Source organism: Caenorhabditis briggsae, assembly GCF_000004555.2.
Source record: "Caenorhabditis briggsae complete genome, chrIII, whole genome shotgun sequence".
NCBI lineage: Eukaryota > Metazoa > Nematoda > Chromadorea > Rhabditida > Rhabditidae > Caenorhabditis > Caenorhabditis briggsae.
In genome coordinates this window covers 840,956-863,011 of record NC_013490.2, presented here as the reverse complement: position 1 = coordinate 863,011, position 22,056 = coordinate 840,956, and the positions used below count along the sequence as shown (strand labels likewise).

The 22,056-nt window shown below is 36.2% G+C and overlaps 4 protein-coding genes across 4 annotated transcripts; 3 read left to right on the top strand and 1 right to left on the bottom strand.

Moving 5' to 3' along the window:
• Positions 1 to 204: 204 nt before the first annotated feature.
• Positions 205 to 1,279, bottom strand: CBG15105 (the record flags this gene model as incomplete). Its single annotated transcript, XM_045243348.1, has 3 exons — positions 205 to 215; positions 537 to 828; positions 1,040 to 1,279. The coding sequence occupies 3 exons, from the start codon at positions 1,277 to 1,279 to the stop codon at positions 205 to 207; spliced, it is 543 nt and encodes a 180-aa protein (XP_045095680.1).
• Positions 1,280 to 2,981: 1,702 nt separating this feature from the next.
• CBG15106 lies at positions 2,982 to 4,293 on the top strand (the record flags this gene model as incomplete). The annotated part of the gene is made up of 4 exons (XM_002642798.2): positions 2,982 to 3,178; positions 3,568 to 3,685; positions 3,728 to 3,867; positions 3,918 to 4,293. 4 exons carry the CDS (start codon positions 2,982 to 2,984, stop codon positions 4,291 to 4,293), a joined length of 831 nt encoding a protein of 276 aa, XP_002642844.2.
• A 5,065-nt stretch (positions 4,294 to 9,358) lies between these two features.
• Positions 9,359 to 16,255, top strand: CBG15108 (the record flags this gene model as incomplete). The annotated part of the gene is made up of 6 exons (XM_002642799.2): positions 9,359 to 9,466; positions 13,029 to 13,203; positions 13,539 to 13,740; positions 14,202 to 14,417; positions 14,592 to 14,775; positions 16,079 to 16,255. The coding sequence occupies 6 exons, from the start codon at positions 9,359 to 9,361 to the stop codon at positions 16,253 to 16,255; spliced, it is 1,062 nt and encodes a 353-aa protein (XP_002642845.2).
• Positions 16,256 to 18,888: 2,633 nt separating this feature from the next.
• On the top strand, positions 18,889 to 21,758 carry Cbr-ppk-2 (the record flags this gene model as incomplete). Its single annotated transcript, XM_045243347.1, has 7 exons — positions 18,889 to 19,074; positions 19,127 to 19,369; positions 19,418 to 19,530; positions 19,851 to 20,133; positions 21,051 to 21,213; positions 21,321 to 21,463; positions 21,714 to 21,758. The coding sequence occupies 7 exons, from the start codon at positions 18,889 to 18,891 to the stop codon at positions 21,756 to 21,758; spliced, it is 1,176 nt and encodes a 391-aa protein (XP_045095679.1).
• Between the last annotated feature and the right edge of the window lie 298 nt (positions 21,759 to 22,056).

Here is a 22,056-nt window from a genome sequence, read left to right as displayed (position 1 = left end):
GCCCAATTTACCCAAATTGAGGTGTGATTGGAGGATTTGGAATCTGAAAAGTTGACTGAAAATTGATGTTTTAGACATTTTAAAACTGAAAATTCGAATTTTTCAATGTCTAATTACTGTAATTTATCCTAATTGGGATCAATTTTGCTGAAATTTGACCTAAAATCTTCTTTTTAAAAATTCAAAAAAAAACATCGATTTTTGCTATTTTTCAACTGAAAATTCGGATTTTTCAATGCCTAATTACTGCAACTGACCCTAATTAGCAGTAATTAAAATTAGAAATAGTACACCGCAGGTCGCAGTTTTATAATTCCGTTCAATACAGTAGTTTCTAGGATCCTTCGGTAGGATTACAGTAGGTTCTAGAATCCTCAGAATAATTTAGTTTCTAGGATCCTGGGAATACTGTAGTTTCTGGGATCCTGGGATTACTGTAGTTTCTAGGATCCTTCGTGAGGATTGCCGTAGCTTACTGTAGTTTCTAGGATCCTGGATCCCAAATCCTCTGGTTCAAGGCTAGATCCTAGACTCACCAGGTACAGTATCCCTCTCCAACGACACATTCGCATCAACTCTCAAGTGTCCCTTATGCAGCTCTCCATTCGATAAGTTATGATGAATAATCAATAATCTAAGGGTTTGAACGAATCGAATCGCTTCAATCGCCGTCTCGAAGCATGGAGACGTCACGATTTCAATCAAGGCGCATCCAGCGCGATTATAGTCAATTAGAGATTTGGGACCTTCTCCTCCTTCTGAAGACGTTGACGGTAGATGAATCGTCTTCCCGGAATCTTGTTCCAATTGCAATTGAAGGATTTTCACCTGGAAAAATGGGACTAATTAGAAAATAAAATGGGCGGAGTCAGTGGGCGGAGCCTAAACTAGGCTATTTTCCGGGGAAGTTTTCCGGAGAACATTTTGTAATTTAGGCTCCGCCCCTTTTGAGAAGCTTCTTCTGAATGCGCCACGTCATCAGCAAGCTATGGCTGACGACGTGTCATTTTGGCCTAGAAAACCCAATCTACTACAGTACCTCTTTCCAATAAGGCACATCCAGATGCTCATCGAAAACCCAAAAACCGAAATTTCCATTTTTGGCAATAGGATGGTGATTCTGAGTGATCTGATAGCCAGCCGGCATATCCCCATAGAAGTAGTGTTTCCGGTCGAATCTCGACCATTCTGACACGTGGCAATTCAGAAGACGTGCCATTTTCAATGCACGATAAATACATTGAGAGTTTAGGGATGGAAGAGTTCCCGGGGTGGCCATATCGAATGGTAGAACCCGTCGATTCGGGGAGGAGTCGGTGGTGGGGCATCGCGAGAATAGCTTCGTTTTGGTGTTCAGCTGCACGTGCACCTGGAATTGATGGGGGGCGATTTTTTATGGAATTTGGCTGAAAATAGCTTGAAATTGGCACGAAAAGCGGTCTGAAAATCGCTTCAAATTGGCCCTGAACTGACATTTAAAAAGCTCAAAAAAGGTCTGGAATTTGTTGAAGGAATGGAAATTCAAATTTTTAGCAATTTCTGAAAATTCGGAACAATCAGAGGCGAAATTCGAATTAATTTTTCTGGATTTTTCTAGAATTCGGCTGAAAATCGAATGACCAAAATTGAGCGAAAATCGATATCAGAAAGCCAAAAAATGACTTAAAATCTCTAGCAAAACATTGAAAACTTGAAACTTTTTTAGAATTCAAAAAATCTGAACTTTTTGAAATCTCAAAATTTTTAAAAGTTTTCCTAAAAGATTTTAAAATCAAAAAATTGAAATTTTGAGAATTCCAGGGTTTTGGGAAATTATGAAAATTCAAAAAAAAAGAAACTCTAAAAATTCCTTAAATCGAAAATCTTAAAAATTCCAAATTTTGGTGAAATTGAAATTTGGAAAAAAAACCAAAAATTTTAAAAATTCAAGAAATTGGAGTTTAAAAAATCACAAAAATTTTGGAAAATCGAAGAATTTACATTTTTAGAAATACCAAAATTTTGGAATATTCAAAAAATCGGAAATTAAGGAAATTCTTAAATTTTCGAAAACTCCAAAAAATCAAAATTTGGGAATTCTCGCCTACCGAAGTCGCATTTTATAATTCTGACAATAACCCCAGAATTTTAAAATCTACAGTAATCCCAGGATCCTGGAAGCTACAGTAATCCCAGGATCCTAGAAACTACAGTAACCCCAGGATCCTAGAAACTACAGTAACCCCAGGATCCTAGAAACTACAGTAATCTAGAAACTACAGTAATCCCAGGATCCTAGAAACTACAGTAATCTCAGGATCCTGGAAACTACAGTAATCCCAGGATCCTAGAAACTACAGTAATCTCAGGATCCTGGAAACTACAGTAATCCCAGGATCCTAGAAACTACAGCAATCCCAGTATCCTAAAACCTACAGTAACCCCAGGATCCTGAAAAATACAGTAATCTAGAAACTACAGTAATCCCAGTATCCTAGAAACTACAGTAATCCCAGAATCCTAGAAACTACAGCAATCCCAGGATCCTAAAACCTACAGTAATCCCAGGATCCTAGAAACTACAGCAATCCCAGGATCCTAAAACCTACAGTAATCCCAGGATCCTAGAAACTACAGCAATCCCAGGATCCTGGAAACTACAGTAATCTAGAAACTACAGTAATCCCAGGATCCTGGAAGTTACAGTAATCCCAGGATCCTAAAACCTACAGTAATCCCAGGATCCTGGAAACTACAGTAATCTAGAAACTACCGTAATCCCAGGATCCTGGAAGCTACAGTAATCCCAGGATCCTAGAAACTACAGTAACCCCAGGATCCTAAAACCTACATTAATCCCAGGATCCTAGAAACTACAGTAATCTAGAAACTACAGTAATCCCAGGGTCCTAGAAACTACAGTAATCTACAGTAATCCGAGGATCTTAGAAACTACAGTAACTCAAAATTCTGTTCCAGGCACCCGAACGGAAATCAAGAACATGAACAGCATTCGAACCATTCACACAGCCATTAATTTCGAAATTGCGCGCCAATTTGAAATTTTGAATTCGAACGGGACAGTTCAAAAAGAGACCAGAGCCGCCGATCAGGACGGGCGGACCGTATCGATGAGGGAGAAGGATGACGTGGATACGGACTATCGATTTATGGTCGAGCCCAATTTACCCAAATTGAGGTGTGATTGGAGGATTTGGAATCTGAAAAGTTGACTGAAAATTGATGTTTTAGACATTTTAAAACTGAAAATTCGAATTTTTCAATGTCTAATTACTGTAATTTATCCTAATTGGGATCAATTTTGCTGAAATTTGACCTAAAATCTTCTTTTTAAAAATTCAAAAAAAAACATCGATTTTTGCTATTTTTCAACTGAAAATTCGGATTTTTCAATGCCTAATTACTGCAACTGACCCTAATTAGCAGTAATTAAAATTAGAAATAGGAGAAAAAAATGAGAAAAAATATGACGATTTTTGCTATTTTTAAACGGAAAATTCGGATTTCTCAATGCCCAACTACTGTAATTAACCCTAATTAGCAGTAATTGCAGCTAAAAAATTCCAGAATCAAGGAGGAATGGCTGACAATGGCAGAGGAAGAGATGAAAAACGCGGGAAAAGCGGATTTCGAATATTTGAGAGATGTGATTGGATTCGATCCGCGTAGCTCCATTCATATAGCGGTAATTTGAAAATTTTGAAAATTTTGAAAATCGATATTTCAGGAGGACCCGGATCTTCTGGCCTTTGTAAAACGATGCATTCGTCTTCGAGATTCCTCAGTGTCTGCTGAGGAGATACTGTACTGGATGAAGCAGTTGAAAACGACCATGCAGAGATCAAAGTGCAATTATCCGCCGCAGAGGTAATTAATTAGTAATTAAGTATTGATTTTTCTAATTATTGATTTTCCAGTGAATTCTTCGCTCGCCAATTCATGACACTTCTGAATCTGGTCCGCCAACGTCGTCTGACCCATCTTCGAGTCCTGGACCTCCTTCGTTACTACTCAACGACTTTTGAAGGAGATTCTTCTGAAGGAGAAGAAGAAGGCGTCACAGAATTCGTGGAGAAGCATCAATTGTGGAGAATCGAGGATACCAGAGAAATCGAGAGATTAGTGGGGGATATGATGAGGAGAAACGAGAAATTGGTGGAGAAGGCGAGGAATGGGAATTCGAAAAGTTTCAATCGACTTCGGAATCTGATCAATGAGGCAACTGAGAAACGAATCGATATCGCGGAGTTGTGTGAAGTGATGAAGCAGTTTTTGGATCAAAAATTGGTTTAATTTGGACTAGTTTTGCTTATGATTGCTTAGGATTTCTGAATAATCAATAATTATAAAAATAAATACTTTTTACATTTTTTAAAAATCTTCATTTATGTCTTTTTATGCCTTTTTGATATCATTTTTTTTTTGTTTTTTTGCTATATTTTCTCAGATTTTACTGAAATTTTCTCAGTTTTTCCATTTTTTCGAATTTAGGAAAAGAAGAATCATTTTTAGAACTAAAACTTTGAATTCTTGTCGAATTGGCTCAAATAATATCTACCGTAAACTCCTGTAATATATGAACTCTCACACTGTCAACTTTGAGCTCAATTATCTTGGTTCCTTTAAGAGATATCAAAATATGGTCAACTGATAAAATAATTATCATAATATCAGCAATATTTTATCAGTTGACACTTTTTTTTATATCTTTTACAGGAACCGAGATAACTGAGCTTAACGTTGAAAGTTATTTTTAAGTTGATATTTCAACTCCCAAGGCCACACTGTCAACTTTAAGCTCACTTATCTCGATTCCTATAAGAGATATAGTTTTTTAATGTCTTCACAGTAATTTTATCTATTGTTGTTCTGTTTGAAAAAAATCTATAAGTATCAATATATGATGTACAATTTTTCTTCTCATTTCTTCTCATTTCTTCTGAATGTCTAAAGAATTGTTTCTTTTCCAGCGTCTTCTAAAAGCATGAGTTCGCCGCCACCTTCCTCCCCGTTGCCAGGAGAACCTACAGTAAAGAAAAGAAGATACGGTCGTGTCAGCTCCATATCAGATGCCCCAGCTTCTTGTCTCCAAATCGTCAGTCCTTCTAAATCGATGGATTTGGAAATATCGGCCCCAGTCTCTTCATTGAACTCTACTACAAAGTCAGTATTTCAAGTCCAGAGCAATTCTGTTTGATTCAATTTAATTTTCAGAATCCCCTTGTCTTTCGAAGGTCTCCCGATTGATGTCTTTTAAGAACTACTGAAGTATTTGACGTTTATGGAAAAGCTAAGCCTTCGGAACACCTCGAAAACTCTTCGGAAGGGAATCGATTTCCTGAAAATCGATGTCGATTTTGTTTTTGTTGAAGTTACCGAAAGAGGAGCCGAGTTTTGGATTGATGAATTGAAATGCAATTACGAGGCAATGGACTATGGCTGTCGAGTGATCGTTGGCGACAAGTCCACCGAGCTTCCAAGGAAATATGCATGGGATCTGGCTAAACAGGATCTTCGACGTCTTCTGAACTTGACAAGTCGAATTGGAGAGATATGTTTTTTAATGGCGTACGGACACACGGAATTCTTCTTCAAGGACCTCGTCAAGACTCTCGTCAAGACCAGGAAAAAGGAAGGGGCAGGGAGCCGAAACTTTGCACTTTATTATCTTCATTCCTGAGAAAAGTGCTAAAAATTTTGAAATTATTTCAATGTGCCAGATCAAAATTTCTACATTTTTTTAGTTTACAACTTTTTCCTAGCTACCGTATTTTTTGAGATATGCGCCTTTAAAGTTGGCACACCATGGCGCTCACTACTAATGGGACCAATTCTTTAAATGCGTATATCTCAAAAACTACGGTAGCTATAGGAAAAGTGTCAATTGCAAAAATAAAACTGAAATTTCAGAAAATTCGACAAACCAAACATTTTTTCAACATAAGACGATTGAGCATCACTACGACTTGGTAGAAAAATCGCATCCAGAAAAGCTGAGCCGTCTGAAAAACGAGAGAATCGTCCTCGGATGCATTGTGGTGGTCCAGGAAGACTTAAAATTTTATGTTCATTTTGTTGGTCATTTTCAAATAAATCAATTTCCCGCTAATACAAAATTCAAAAAAAAAAGGTTAAACCTCCAAATGATGGAAGATGGCCACAGCAATCCGTCAAATCAAAATCCCTACCTACCCTCTCCTTCTTCCACACTATTTCCCCTCTGACTCTATTTTCCAGGACCCGTGGGGGCACGCGCCCTTCAGCCTATCTGCGTCTCTTCCCAGATTGCTCATCTTTCAAAATCTCTTTTTTTCGGCTCTTTTGTGTCGTCTCTATGTGTACACAATAGAGATGGTGGTGGTGGTGGTGAGGGAGACTTATCCTTTCTCTCTCTCTCTCTCTCTCTCTCTCTCTCTCTCTCTCCAGTCAGTGTCAACCCTATTGCTTTTTGATGATGATGATGATTTTATTTTTACTATTTTTAAATCGTTTATTTTTCTCTTTTGAATTTCTAGAATCTAGTGTAAAAAGAGAAATTGGAATGAAAATATTATTTAAAAAAGAAGAGGATGACTATGTTTTTCAAATTGTTTTAACTGATCAAATTTTCCAGAATCTCAAAGACTACAAAACCTAAAAATTTATAGTTTTCTTCTCAAAAAAGATCCCAACTACCTTGCAAAATATACTTAACCTTGCTTAACTTTGCAAAATATACATTTTCTGCCCCGTTCAACTTTAACCTCAATTATCTAATTCCCCGAAAAAGTTATCTAAAAACGGTCAACCTATAAAAAGTTTCTTATTAAATTTCACACATTTTTGTAGTTGACCACTTTTTGGTATCTTTCTCAGGAACCGAGATAATACGGTGCAAAATTGTGGTTCCCTGATCGCCCCGGCGGCGTCCTCTCCCCCTCCCCCTTTCTTTGGAAGGAGGGGGCGTGGCTAACTGTTTCCTTTTAACCTTAATTATCTTAGTTCCTAAGAAAGTTATCAAAAAGCTATCAACTAATAAAATGTTCCTTTTAAAATTTCACACATTTTTTTAGTTGGCTACTTTTTGGTATCTTTCTTAGGAATAGAGATAATACGGTGCAAAGGTCAGACCACCTCCCGCCAGGGGTCATGGTACATTATCCACCTTTCACCTTAATTATCCCATTAGTTAATTGAAATACTGAAAAACTGTTAATTAAGAAAACATTTCTTTTTAAATTTTGCACATTTCCTTAGTTGACCACTTTTTGTTATCTCTGTTAGAAATCGAGATAATTGAACTCAAATAGAACAAAGAAAACCAATGTTGTTTTGATTCAAAAATTAAAACTTGTTTTTTTCTCTGTCTGTCTCTCTTTCACTTTTTTTCACTTTCACTACACTACAACTTCCGAAAAGAGAGGAACATGGTTTTTCCAAAACCACCATGTGACCAACCAAATAAAAATAAACTTACCAAAAACTTTTTTTTGTCTGTCTAACCTCCAACAATATAAAATGTGTTTCATCATAACTCTCTCTCTCTCTCTCCTTTCTTTCTCTGCGTCTCTCTTCTATTTTCATTGTTTTTTCAATCTCTTTTCCTTCTTTTTCGATGAGTAATTGTTTGAATTTCGCTCCGAAACAGACACAAAAAACTGTCTTGTGTTGTGTAGTCTCCCCATTGTGCGTCAGATGGTTTCTCAGTTTTTACAAAAGAAGCGTTAGATGCTGAATTTTGGTCCGGAACTTGATTTTTTTCGGATTTTCTGGTATTCCTTGTTTTTTGGAATTTTTTAGAAAATATTGAATTTTTGGTTTTTCTGGAATTTTTGCATCTGCCAGAATTTTTGGAGTCTTGCATTTTCAAAGTTTAGATTTTAGACGATTTTTGAAATCTTTGTATTATAGGAATTTTCGCGTTTTTCGAATTTTCTAGAAATGTTGAAATTTCAAAATTTTTAAATTTCTGGTATTTTGGATTTTTTGATTTCCGACATTTTGTCGAATTTTGGACTTTTCTAGAAAAGTGGAAGTTCCCAACTTTTGAATTTTCTGAAATTTGATTTTTCTATTTTCGGAATTCTGTTGAATTTCGGATTTTTTGATTTTTTTTTTCAAATTCTGGAACTTGTGAATTTCCTGGAGTTTTGGAATTTTTCGTTTCGGGAATTTCCTAACTTTGGAATTTTCAATTTTGTAGAATTTTGGAAATGTTGGAAAAAATCTAGAATTTTGGAAGATCTGAATTTTTCAAAAATCCTGAGGGTTTTTGGAATCTTGAATTTTCTAATTTTTGGCCTTTGTTTGAATTTCAAATTTTCTGAAAATTAAGGGACTTTGGACATTTTTCAAATTTTGATTTTTGACTTTGATTTTGGAGATTTCTGACAACTCTGGAACTTCTGAATTGATTTTCAAAATCTTGAAATTTCGAAAATTTCTTAAATTGCAATGCTTCGATTTTTTTTGAATTTTCTAATTCTTCGATTCTTTGATTTTTGTTGATTTTTGGAATTTTTTAAAATTCCTTAGTTTTTGGATTTTTTGAAACTTTTTGTACTTTTGAATTCTCGACTTTTCAATTTACGCCTTCAGTGGAATTTCTCTGAATTTCTGAAGTTTTTGAATTTCCACAATCTTCCTAGAATTTTCAGACCTATTCCGAAAAAATTCCATAACTTTAAAATATGAAACAAAAAACGAAATTCTCAAGATTTGATTCTACAGTACTCTAATCTTTTGAGATTGAAAAAAATTACTAATTTCCAAATGTTTTATTCAAAAAATCTTCAAAAATCTACTTTTCTCAATCTTTCAAAATTTCCTCTTCCTCTCAAAAACTGAATTTCCAGCTCTCGCTCTCCTTCTCAATTGATATTTTCCTATCATTCTTCTCCTCATGCTCTTATCAGTAACAGCAAAAAAAACCCCATTGATATTGACACATAATTCTCCATTCTTCCAACATTCTTTCCGTTTTTTTTCCCGATTTTAATTCCTTCAAAAAAATTTTTTGTGCGGTTTGAATTATAAAAAATGACGTCTAACAATTAATCAATCAATTGGAACCGGAAAATGGGAATTCTGGAAAAGAGAATTTCCCAATTTTTTCAAAAAAAAGGACTATTCGTCATCTCCCAATGTTCTTTCTTTTGCTGTCCAAAATGTATTTTTCCATGTCATATGATAATATTGATTGATTGAAAAATGACGTTTCTCATCTTTCCGGATGAGTCATCTTTCCTTTTTTGTCCCCCCTCTTTTTCAGCCCCCATCCAATTTTTTTTATTTTGAAATTTTTTATTTTTTTTTCAGAAAAAAAATCATTGCTCACTACCGTAGTCTCACTTCTGCTGCTATTGTACAGTCGATGGATATGCTGAAATTGTTTAGTGATAAGAAGACCAAAGATAAAAAAGCCAAAAACAACAACAATCTGAATGAGAAGCGTCCGGCGTCGGCACAAAGTTCCAATGGGACAGAGGTACTGTAATTTAGAGAAAAAATTGATAGATTTTAATCTGAAAATTTAATCCTATCAACTTATTAAATTGAATTTTGCAAAAACAGGAAAGAGAAAAAATCAAGAATTATTATACTGTATTTTTGAAAGTTTTCGAAAACAGCCTTAACAGAAAATTTTAGAATATGTTAATTGAAACTAGAGCTTCATTTGTGTAGTTGGCACCTTTTTTGTAGCTACCGTAGTTTTGGAGATATACGCCTTTAAAGAATGTGCTTCTTCAAACGCGCCGCGGCCCCTTCGATGGTGCGCGCGCCCGACGCGGCTAAGTTTTTAAAGGCGCATATCTCTAGAAACAAAAAAGCTAATCAAAAGTGTTTAACTATAAAAATATAGGAAATTTAGTTTTACATCTTTTTGTTGTTTGTGCCTTTTTTGTACCTTTTTTGGTTCATGAGATATGCGCCTTTAAAGACTGGTCGCCTCACAATCAGCACCCGCCATAGGGGCGCAGAGGTGACCAGGCGTGCTAACTTTAAAAGCGCTCATCTCAAAAGCTATGGTAGCTAGAGAAAAGTTGCTTACTAGAAAAATGTAGAACATTTAATTTTGCTCATTTTTGCAGTTGACACCTTTTTGTGGCTACCGTAGTTTTTCAGCTATGTGTCTTTAAACATTGCTCATTCTCAACCGCGCCGCGGCCTCTCCAGTAGGGGGCGCCGAGGTGCCCAAATTTTTAAAGGCGCATATCTCCAAAACTACGGTAGCTAGGAAAAAATTGTGAACTGCAAAAATGAAGTTCTTTTTCTGCTGAACAAACTGCATGAATTTCAGAAAAATCGAACTGTCCTAGCTAAAATTTTGAGGGCTTTAAAAACGTATAGCTCAAAAAAAACTTGTCCAATGACATCACATAAAAATGTGCGGCGGATTCTTCAGATCTCGATCATAAAACTCTTTGTCTGCGTCTCTCTATCTCTCTCCCTAAAACCTGTCAAGAGGGTCTTGGGTCATCCCACTTAACACACAAAACTTCGAAGGAAAGCACACAAAAAAAAAACGTTCGCGCAATTTTTTTTTCATTTTTTGAATACTTTTTGGTTTCCTAGAAAGTTTGAGTTTTGTTTTGCACCCTGCACGTAGCTTTGGACCTTCTATAAAATCCCTTGGAGCTTCAAAAAAGCATGAAAATCATTGATAAAATATCTTTTGATCTTCCAGAGCTTTCTAAGCTTCTGCAAATCTCCTGATCCTTCTGAGCACCTTCTTATATTCTAAACCATCTCTCCAGAAAAAAAAAACAAACAGAAAAAAATTTCATTGCTCATATAATGGTCAAGTGTCGAACAGGGATATATCCACTTATATCTATTTCTCTCTCTCTCTCTCTATTTTCCTAAAAATATCTTCTTCTTGTTCCTATTGACCACTTGTCTCGTTTCTTCTGTTAGATAGATACAGATCTGTTCCGTTTTGCACCAACCTCTTTTTTTTGTTGTAAACTCTATCCCCGAAGTACATAGGTTAGACACCCTCTTACTGCTAAACTTAAGTACCGTTTCATACGTAGTTCCGTGGTTTAGGTTACTGCAGAGCTCCTAAAGTTCAAAGGCGCATAGCTCTCCTAGAGAATTTTTAAAATTGTAAAATGTTGTAAAATTCTATGATCTACATTTTTATAATTATCCACTTTTTTCTAGCTTTCATGGTTTTTTAATTATGCGCCTTTAAAAATAGAGTGCCTCTAGGAGCTGCGCCCGGAAGAAGGGAGTGGGCGCTTTTAGGCTCCTCGTTTTCAAAAACGCATATCTGCAAAACTACTGTAGCTATTTGAAAAATTTAAATTACAAAAATAAGTAAAATTTTATGATCTACATTTTACTAATTAGTCAAATTTTTCAAGCTCTTGTGGTTCTTGTGATATGCGCCTTTAAAGCATTAGCTCCCCTCTGCTGGTAGGTTCAGAGCTCTTCTCTTTTTGAAGGCGCATATTTCTTACAAGGGAGTTACTTGAGGGGGCGAGTTTAACTTTTTTTGAAATTTTGGGAGCAGATAGAAGAGCTTATGAAGATTCCAAATTTGTTAAAAAATCAGCAAAATGCTCACGTGAGCTGAGTTATGACCTAGAAAAGTTTCCCTATGATTAAGCAATTTCTCGTGAAATTTTTTTCACGGAATAGTGTATTTCTTTTAAAACAATAGATTTCAATTAGCAGTGTGGTAAAGTGGTAAAATGGCAAGTTCAGAGGAGGAAGGTTGTAGGTTCGATTCTCCCGATCTCAAAAATTTTGCAAAATTTCTTTTTGTTTTATTTTAAGCTGCCATAACTGGCTCTGGAATAAAATTTACGCAATTTAAACATGTTTTTCGGGAGTTTCTCGTTATAAAAAGGCATTTTCCAGAATAAAAACAGACATTTAATTTTTGAAGAAATTCACAAATATGCTCATGGGTTTATCGAAGATTTTTCAAAATTTTTTTGTTTTTTTTCATTGAAAAATTAGTTGAGGATTCTAAACACATTGGGGGCATTCGATTACAAACTGCTCAATCAATATTGCAATATCAATATTGCAATATTGCAATTCAGTATTGCTTCGAAATTAAATGTCTGTTTTTATTCTGGAAAATGCCTATTTATAACGAGAAACTCCCGAAGAACATGTTTAAATTGCGTAAATTTTATTCCAGAGCCAGTTATGGCAGCTTAAAACAAAACAAAAAAAATTTTGCAAAATTTTTGGGATCGGGAGAATCGAACCTACAACCTTCCTCCTCTGAACTTGCCATTTTACCACTTTACCACACTGCTAATTGAAATCTATTGTTTAAAAAAAAAATACACTATTCAGTGAAAAAAATTTCACGAGAAATTGCTTAATCATAGGGAAACTTTTCTAGGTCATAACTCAGCTCACGTGAGCAGTTTGCTGATCTTCATAAGCTCTTCTATCTGCTCCCAAAACCTCAAAAAAAGTTAAACCCGCTCCCTCAAGTAACTCCCTTGTTAAACTACAGTAGCTAGAACAAATGTTTTAATTGCAAAAATGTTTCGAATTTCAAGATGTAAATTATTGTATTTAATAACTTTTTCTTTTTTGAAGTATGCGCCTTTAAATATTGTACGCCTCGGCGTCCACCATCAAAGGGGCCACCGCTTGCCTTTTGGCGCGCGCCAACTTTAAAGGCGCATATCTCTTAAACTACAGTAGCTACAAAAATGTTGTCAACTGCTAAAATATGTAGAATTTCAAGATCTATATTTTTGTGAATAATGCAATTTTCTATCTTTTATGGATTTGGAGATATCCGTATTTTTATTTATCTCTACTTCTTTCTTTCCGATTGGCTTGCTTTCCTTATGTACTACTTCTCCAGATCATAAATTCCAGATATCCAAAAAATGCGCTGTAAATTCTCTCGAGGCAGAATCAAAGCTGCCGCACCGCCACGTGGCACACCAATCTATCAGTTTTTTGAGTCAGAAGATACCAACAATAATAACAATAGCAACAATAATAATAATTACAAAAAAGTCAATTTTTGAAAAAATCCTCCAAAATCAAGAACCATTTACTTTCAGAGCGAATCGGACCACCATCGTGAATATGTGAAGACGTTAGAAAATTTCATATTCTCCACTGAAAAGTTAGGAATCGATGGATTAGCGAAACAATACCGGAAACTGGACGCTCAGCTGGATTCGTCGCTGAGTTTTGACGCCTTTAAGATTAATATGCACAAAAATCGATATTCGGGTGAGTCAAAAGAGGCAGATTCGTCTGAAACTTTGAGAGTATATAGAATAGAAATAGAGCTTCATTTTTGTAGTTGACAACTTTTTTCTAGCGTTTTTGGTTTTGGAGATATGCGCCTTTAAAGTTGGCGGGCGCCCAAAGGTGCCGGTGGCAAGGGGCGCCGGCGGCGGGGGAGCACCCTACTTTTAAAGGCGCATAGCTCTAAATATAGAAGAGCTACGAATAGTGTTCAACTACAAAAATGAAGCTCAATTTTTATTCTATATTCTTCCATATTTTCAGATTAATTCGACAACTTTAAAACTTCCGAAACCAACCAAATATTTCTATTTCAGACGTTGTCTGTCGTGACAACACTCGTGTAAAGCTGACGATTGATGCTAGCAAACAAGGAGACTACATTCATGCAAATTATGTCAAAAATCCATATCTCCACAACACATTTATCTGTACACAAGGCCCGCTACAGTATACCACACACGATTTTTGGAGGATGGTTTTTCAGGAGAGGGCGCAGAGTATTTTGATGCTTTGTCGGTGGGTAAAATCGCTGAGATAGCTAAGAAATGAATGGTAGAGATTATAGAGTAAGGAAAATGCTTCATTTTTCTAGTTGATGGATTTTTAATAGCTATTCTCGTTTTTGAGATATGCGCCATTAAAGATTGGACGCCTCGGCGCGCTCCCCTTAATGGGGGCCAAGGCGTCCAATATTCAAAGGCGCATATCTCATAAAACAAAACAGTTAGTAAAATTTGTTAATTGAAAAATGTAGGAAATTTCATTTTGCACATTTCTATAATTTGCAGTTTTTTGTTAGCTTTTATGGCTTTCGAGATATGTGCCCTTTGGTGGCCGCGTAGGTGCCAGCGCCAAGTCATCCAATCTTTAAAGGCGCATATCTCAAGAACCAAAACATCTATTGAAAAACAGTGAACTACAAAAATGAAGCTCCATTCTAGCCAAATACGAATATTTATTTTTGCCGAATGTTTCAGAGTAATTGAAGAAGGCCGCCCGAAATGTGTAATGTATTGGCCATCGAACGGAGAAGAGGAGACGTATGGATGCATTCGAGTCAAGAATATGGGCGAGAGCAGTGACGAATTCGAAGTTGTGAATTTGGCAGTGACGTTTGTACCTGATGATGTGGCAGCCAATGAGCAACCAACTGATAAGTCAGAGCTCAGAGTGAACCTGATTAAGTGGCCAAAGTGAGTCTCTTGAACTGTATAAGTAATTTTAGAGCAGTTTCCTATTTTCCAAGGTTGATGTGTTTTATACCATTTTGTAGCCCTTTTCAGGATCTATTATTTAAAATTTAGTTAATTTAAAAATCTCAAATTTGAAGGAAGCTATGAATATTCTCCTAAAACACAATTTTTCAGCTGGCCAGATCGTGGTGTACCCGACGAGAAGTGCCATACCGTTCCCCAACGTCTTTTGGCACAAGTCAGACAGGGACCGTGTGTTGTGCATTGCTCAGCTGGAATCGGAAGGACTGGATGTGTGGTTGCACTGGAATTCGCATATACTCGATTGAATAAAGGGGTGAAGGTGGACTTTGAGGAGGTTGGTTTCCAAAAAAAAAAGTGTCTTATGTTGTGTGGGCTATAACTTGCTTCGTTTTTATCATTTTTTAATTATGAATCTTAGACATTGTAGAATTTTTAAATCTGTACAAAATGATATATAACTTGCTTGTTTTTAGTTAAATCTAGCCCGGGACCCTGAAACCAAAGAGACACTTGATTACAAAAAATGAGTTCAAGCTTCAGCGCCTCCTATTGGACCTCTAGTAATCTTGAATTATTTGTTATTTGTATTTGTTTGTAGAACTTTTAAAGGGCAACAAAATGATATAAAATATGACTGAATAATTAGCAACCCTAGAAATCTAGAACAATGAAACGTCACTCCACTCCTCCCCTCGTTTGACATCCTTGTAGTTTATCGGCTTCTGTTTTGTAACATAGCTATATAAAATGAACAGATTTAATATCATTTTGTAGCTCTAAAAATTTCCTATTAAATTGTATAAAGTTCATGTATTTTTGTTCATTGTGTGGTTCACTGGGAGTCGTATAATAGGGATGAGGTTTTGGGGCTCTCGGTGATCAGTAGATACGCCCGGCTCGTCTCGGAAAGCGGATTATAAGATCTTGTGAAACGACATGTCAGGGAATTTTGAGCCATTTTTAGATAATCTTATAGCAAATTTCGTGAAGTTCTAGAAAGATAGAAAGCTTGCATTGCTTCGTTCGAAGAGCCCGGTTGAGCACTATATATTTTCTGAATTGAATGCTATGTCATTTTGTAGCTCTTGAAATTTCCTACATTTTACATTTTGATTTATACAAAGTAATAGTTTCGAAGAAAGTTATGAGCTTCACAAGACTTACAAGGCTTATCAAGAAGGCGCCCAAGCGTCAAGGCTTTTCTACTGCTCCTGGTGAAAAACATGACTAACAAAAATACGATAATTTTATATGATTTAATAGGAAATTCCAAGAGCTACAAAATGGTATTAAATTCGTCCATTTTTAATGCCTATGGGTCACAATAGAACCCGATAAACAATAAGGATGTCAGCAGAGGATGTTTCGTCGGTCTAGATGGCTAGGGTTTAGAATAATCTGGTTATATTTTTTATCATTTTGTAGTACTTAAAAAATTCTATAGATCCATATAAAATTTGAATAGTAGTTAAAATCGGTTGAATAGGAGCCACTGAAGACATAACTGGGAATCAAGGGTCTGTCTGGTTTGAAGGCCTCGGTGAAAAAGTAGATGTAACGAAAAAATTGTCGAGTTTTATATCATTTTGTAGCTCTCAAAATTTCCTAAATTTTTCATTAAAAAATTTGAATTTCAGATCGCAAACGAGCTCCGAAAACAACGTGCCCAGTGTATTCAAACCGAGATCCAATACCTCTACATCCATCGTGTAATGATTGCCTTTGCCAGAGGAGAGGCTGAAATTTCAGACAAGGCTTGTGCAGCTGCAGACGCATTCTTAAAGAACTACGACGATCATTTGAAGCGGAATTAAATGTTCTTGCCCATTTTGAAAAAAAAATTTAAAAATTAAAAAAAAAATTGTTTTCTCTTTCTTTCCCGAAAACCGGTTTCTTTATTACGCTTTTATCGAAAAATTGTTCCTCAGAGAGTCTTCTTTTTTTTTAAATTTTGTGTCTTGTGTGTTACCTTTTTTGTTGGTATTATTGTAATGTTCGCTAGTCAAAAATTAATAATAAAAATTAATTTCTTAAAAAATGCCATTTCATAATTTCGAGGCATGTGATATATAGTCATGCTGATAAGAAGAAACCCATTTTCTATTGTAGTTTTGACAGTTTTTGAACACTGCTGACTCAATTTTAATTTGATTGGAGAGAAGGTGGTGTCTGTAAATCATGCTTTTTTGAAGTTGAAAAATATCACGTTCCCCTCTCCCACCTCCGCCAAAAATCATCTTAAAATTAGCTTTTATGGGTTATAACTTGCTTCATTTTTATCATTTTTTAAGGATCTCAATTTTTAAATATAACGTTTTAAAAGAGGTACAAAATGATATACAACTATATACCTTTTAGTTACATCTAGCCGTTCACCGGGTTCCTCAAACCAGAGAGAGAGAGGCTTGATTCCCAAAAGTGACTTGTGGTTTCAGGGGTTCCTATTTCACCCGTTGTAATCTTAAACTATTAGTGATTCATATTATTTTTAGAACTGTTTAAGAGCTACAAAATGGTATAAAGCATGACTAGATAATTCCTAACCCTAGGAATCTGAGACAACAAAACGTTACTCCTCCTCTCCCCCTTTCTGACATCCCTCTTGTTTATCGGGGTCTATTGTGACCCATAGGCATTAAAAATGGTCAAATTTAATATCATTTTGTAGCTCTCAAAATTTCCTATTACATCATATAAAATTCTAATATTTTTGTACATCGTGTTGTTTAGGCCAGGAGCCTTATAATGGTAATGAGGCTCTGTGCTCCCTTTTATAAGCCTAGCCTTATCTGTGGGTTATAACTTGCATCATTTTCAATATGTTTTACTTATCTAAATTTTGAAATATAGAATTTTAAAAGAGGTACAAAATGATATAAAACTCCATAAACTTTAGTTACATCTAGTTCTTCATAGGGGTCGTAAAAACAGGCAGGCACTTAATCCTAAAAAGTGACTTCTGGCTTCACTAGCTTCTATTAGACCCCTTGTAGTTTCAACATAACTGAGCTTTATATCATTTTGTAGAATATTTCAAGGGCTACAATATGATATAAAACATGCCTAGATTGTCACCAACGCTAGGAATCAGGAACGAAACACGAAACATGACTCCCCCCCCCCCTCTCTCCTCCCCCTTTTGACATACTTGTTGTTTATCCGGTTCCATTGTGATCCATAGACATTAAAAATGGAAGAATTTTATTTCATTTTGTAGCTCTGAAAATTTCCTATGACATGATACAAAATTCTCATATTTTTGTTTGTCGTGTTGCTTTACCAGGAGCCTTATAATAGTAATGAGGGCATAAGCTCCCCTTGTATGTATTGGGCAGCTCATAACTTTCTTCAAAATTGACATTTTTGATCTAATAAAAATGTCAAGTGTAGGAAATTTTAAGAGCTATAACATGATACAAAATTCACCTATTTTAAATAAAGTATAGTGTTTCAAACGGTCCGCTGAACTAGCCATTCCTAAAAAGGGATACAATATGAGCTCAAATTCAAATTTTTTAGCCGTTTGGTTTCTGTTCCCTTGAAAGAAACGTTCTCCATTCCCTCCTCATTTCTCTAGAGGCTCATTCACTTTGGCATAAAAAAGAGCACGAGAAGAAGCCTTTTAGTTTTATTATCTTCCCATTTTGTCGCGCCGGGTCCCTCGAGGGGCTGCGCTGCGCCTTTAAATTTTTCGTTTTCATTTTTCACCCAGGAGAGAATATAAGAAAAAAGAACTAGTTTTTTTTTCTCGAAAAAGTCGGTCATCATGATTCGATTTGAATAAATTTAGCTATCGCTTTTTTCTGCGTCTCTATCTCGGCAGAAAATAGAGAGAGAGAGAGAGAGAGAGAGAGAGAGAGAGAGAGAGAGGGTCGATATTTCGTCCCTCGTCCCGTCTTTACCCGTAACGAGAGAGTGAAGCTTAGTGTGTTAAGGGGTGAGAGACACAGACACGCCGAGGGAAAACTAGAGTAATGCAGCACGCGCGCCCTTCTTCCTCGTCGTTTTCGCCCCCTTTTCCGACGCTTTTCACATTTTTCGGTCAATGTTTTGCTGTGTGTGTATGCTGGTGGCTGGTGGCTGGTGCACCAAAAGCCCTCACTTTATCGATTTTGATACGTTTTCTCTTTTCTCTCCCTAAAAAAAGCCCATGACTCATTTTTCGCTCTCAAAACATTACATTATTTTGTTTTCCCTTCAATTTATGGCTATTTTTGACTTTTTATCACTAGAGCGTGGTTGTATTCCGCTTTTTTTCAAAATTTCCTTTTTTCTGAGAATACCGTACCTTTCTTTAAAGGCGCATGCCTAATTTTTGCTTGTCGTCTCACCACGACAGGTCTCGTGTACTCCTCTCGGGCAATTGTTTATTTATTTATTTATTATTTTTTAGCTTTATCCGCCTATTCTAGCTCATTTTTTCTCAAATGTTCGCTATTTTCCAGCAATGTCAACCAAGAAAAAGACAAAAGTGATGTCGAAAAAGGGAAAAGGCAAGATTCTAGTCCCAAAATGGAAGCTTTTCCGAGCAAAAGAGCCATTGCTCTCTGTCTTCATGTGGGGTATCAATCATACCGTTGATCAATTGCTACACGTTCCGCCGCCCGGGCTTTTGATGCCTGATGACTTTAAGGTCGGGGAAAATTTCCAAAAATTGATTTTTTTTGGAATATTTTGATCTTCAGGCCTACTCAAAAGTGAAAATCGACAACCACAACTTCAACAAGGACATCATGCCGAGTCACTACAAAGTCAAAGAGTACTGTCCGAACGTTTTTCGGAACCTTCGAGAGCAATTTGGCGTGGACAATTTCGAATATTTGCGTAGTTTGACGAGCTACGAGCCCGAACCCGATCTTCTCGATGGATCTGCCAAGGATTCGACGCCACGATTCTTTATATCGTATGATAAGAGATTTGTGATTAAGGTGGGATTTGAGATTTTGAAAAAAATTTCTGAAAATTCCAATTTTCAGTCCATGGACTCTGAAGCCGTCGCTGAACTACACTCGGTTCTCCGCAACTATCATCAATATGTCGTTGAGAAGCAGGGAAAGACGCTTCTCCCACAGTATTTGGGCTTGTATCGGTAAGAGACTTTGAAATTTTCAGGTTTTTAGGCTTTTAGAGCGATTATGGATTTTGATGACGTTAGAAGCTTTTCTTAATAAATTTGCGTCGTTTTGACACCCATATTGACCTATCATCGATAAATCGATTTTTCCCAATTCAGAAGACGTCAGAATCAAAAATTTTCAAATTTCAAAATTTTGACGTCGTTAACCTTGTTTTGTATAAAATTTCTGTTCATTTGATACCCATATTGCCATAATTCCACCTAGTTTACCTCCAGAATGCAGACATCTGAATTTCAGAAGACGTCAGAATCCAAAAATTTCAAATTTTCAGGCTAACCATCGATGGCTCTGAAACCTATCTCATCGTGATGCGCAACGTCTTCGGCCGCAAATACGGTGTTCACACGAAATTCGATCTCAAAGGATCTACAGTATCCCGTGCCGCTTCTGACAAGGAGAAGGCGAAAGACCTGCCAACACTGAAGGATAACGACTTCTTGGAGCAGAACTGGAAGCTGAATCTGCCTCCAGAAGCCAGCAAACAGCTTCTGGAGATGTTGTCAAGTGATACGGAGTGGTTGACGAGAATGCATTTGATGGATTATTCTCTTCTTGTTGGTACGTCTAAAATTCAGGGATGAGCAATCGAAAAAAAAAATCTGAAAATCCCAAAAAAAAATCCGCTGAAATCCGTCTACTTTGAGCCGTTTAGCTAGAAGACGTCAGAAATTCTGAATTCAAAAAATTCAAATTCCACCGAAACCCATCAATATGGGTATCAAAATGACGCAAATTTTTTGAAAAACACGCCTAACGTCATGAGAATTGTCTAAAACTATCCAGAATTCTTCTAGAAGGGATTCAGAATACAGAAGACGTCAAAATTTGAAATCTTCCAAAACCCAAGCAATATGGGTATCAAACAAACAACAATTTTAAGAGAAACAACTTTAACGTCGTGAAAATTGTTAAAAATCGAAAATTCTGGACTCTGACGTCTTCTGAATTCTGAAAAATCGACTTTTCGAAAATGGGTCTTTATAGGTATCAAAATGATGGAAATGTGATAAACATTACTTTCAACGTCGTCAAGATTATCGAAAATTTTAAATTTTTTGGATTTTGACGTCTTCTGAATTCTGAAAAATCGATTTTCCGAAATGGGTCTTCATGGGTACCAAAATGACGTGGAAATTGTGAAAATCACGTTCGACGTCACGAAAATCTTCCAGAACTAACTAAAACCCCCTTGCTAGAAATTCAGAATCCAGAAGACGTCAAAATTAAGAATTCTCTCAAAACCTATCAATATAGGTATAAAAATGACGGGAATCACATAAGAAACACTTTTCACGTCGTCAAATTTCTTGAAAAATCCCTCCAGAAGAGATTCAGAATTCAGAAGACGTCAAAATTCGTACTTCTTCAAAATAGGCCAATATGCGTATCAAAATGACGAAAATCACACGGGAAACGCAATTAAAGTCTTCAAAATTTTCCAGGAATCCACGATTGCGAACGTGCCGCCCAGGAAGCCGCCAACCGTCCCATCGAACAGAATTCCGAAGAATCTGGGGACGAGCTGGCTCCAACGCCACCAGACTCCCCGATTCCATCAACTGGCGGCGCGTTTCCCGGGGTCTCCGGTGGACCAGATTTGGATGATGAGTTCTATGCAATTGCTAGTCCACCAGGTAAAAATTCTGAAAATTTCGGGAGATTTTAAGCTGGAAATAATCGATTTTCAGCCAAAAATTGGGAAAAATTTTTTTTCGAAATTTTTCAAAAAGTTTGTTTTCAGATTCTGACAAAAACCTAATCTATTTCATCGGACTGGTCGACATTCTGACGTACTACGGTATCAAAAAACGCAGTGCGACTGCTGCGAAAACTGTGAAATACGGTTCGGATGCTGAGAACATCTCCACCGTCAAACCGGAGCAGGTAAGGGACAAATGGGACACACAAAGGGAAAAATTGGCCGGAAATTTGAAAATTTCGGGTCGTATTGGCCTATAATTGTTGTTTTAATGCTTATAAAGTTGAAAAAATAATTCTTAAACAAATTTTTTTTTTCAAATATTATAATTTTTAAAAAAAATGTTTCTGAAATTAAAAAAAATTTCCAAAATTAGAAAAAAATTTTTTTTGGAATTTTTTTTCAAAGTTTTTCCAAAATTTTCCCAATTTTCAGTACGCCAAACGTCTCGTCGAATTCATCAGCCGCTCATTGAACTAATTTATTTTCCCCCATTTTCCCTGTAATTTTGACCCGAATCGCTTTTAATTTTTCAAAAAATTTCAAAAATTCAAAAAAATCCCCCCACCCCACCCACTCGATCTCTTCATTTTATTAATTTATTTTTCCCTCTCTATCCATTGTGCTTCTTACTGTAATTTTCCTATATACCGTAAAACCTCTAATAGAACGACACCCGGATCGTCCACTTTGAGCCTATATATCTCACTTCTTTTGAAAGATATCAAAAAGTGGTTAACTAGTAAAATGTTTATCAGGATATCAGCAACATTTTACT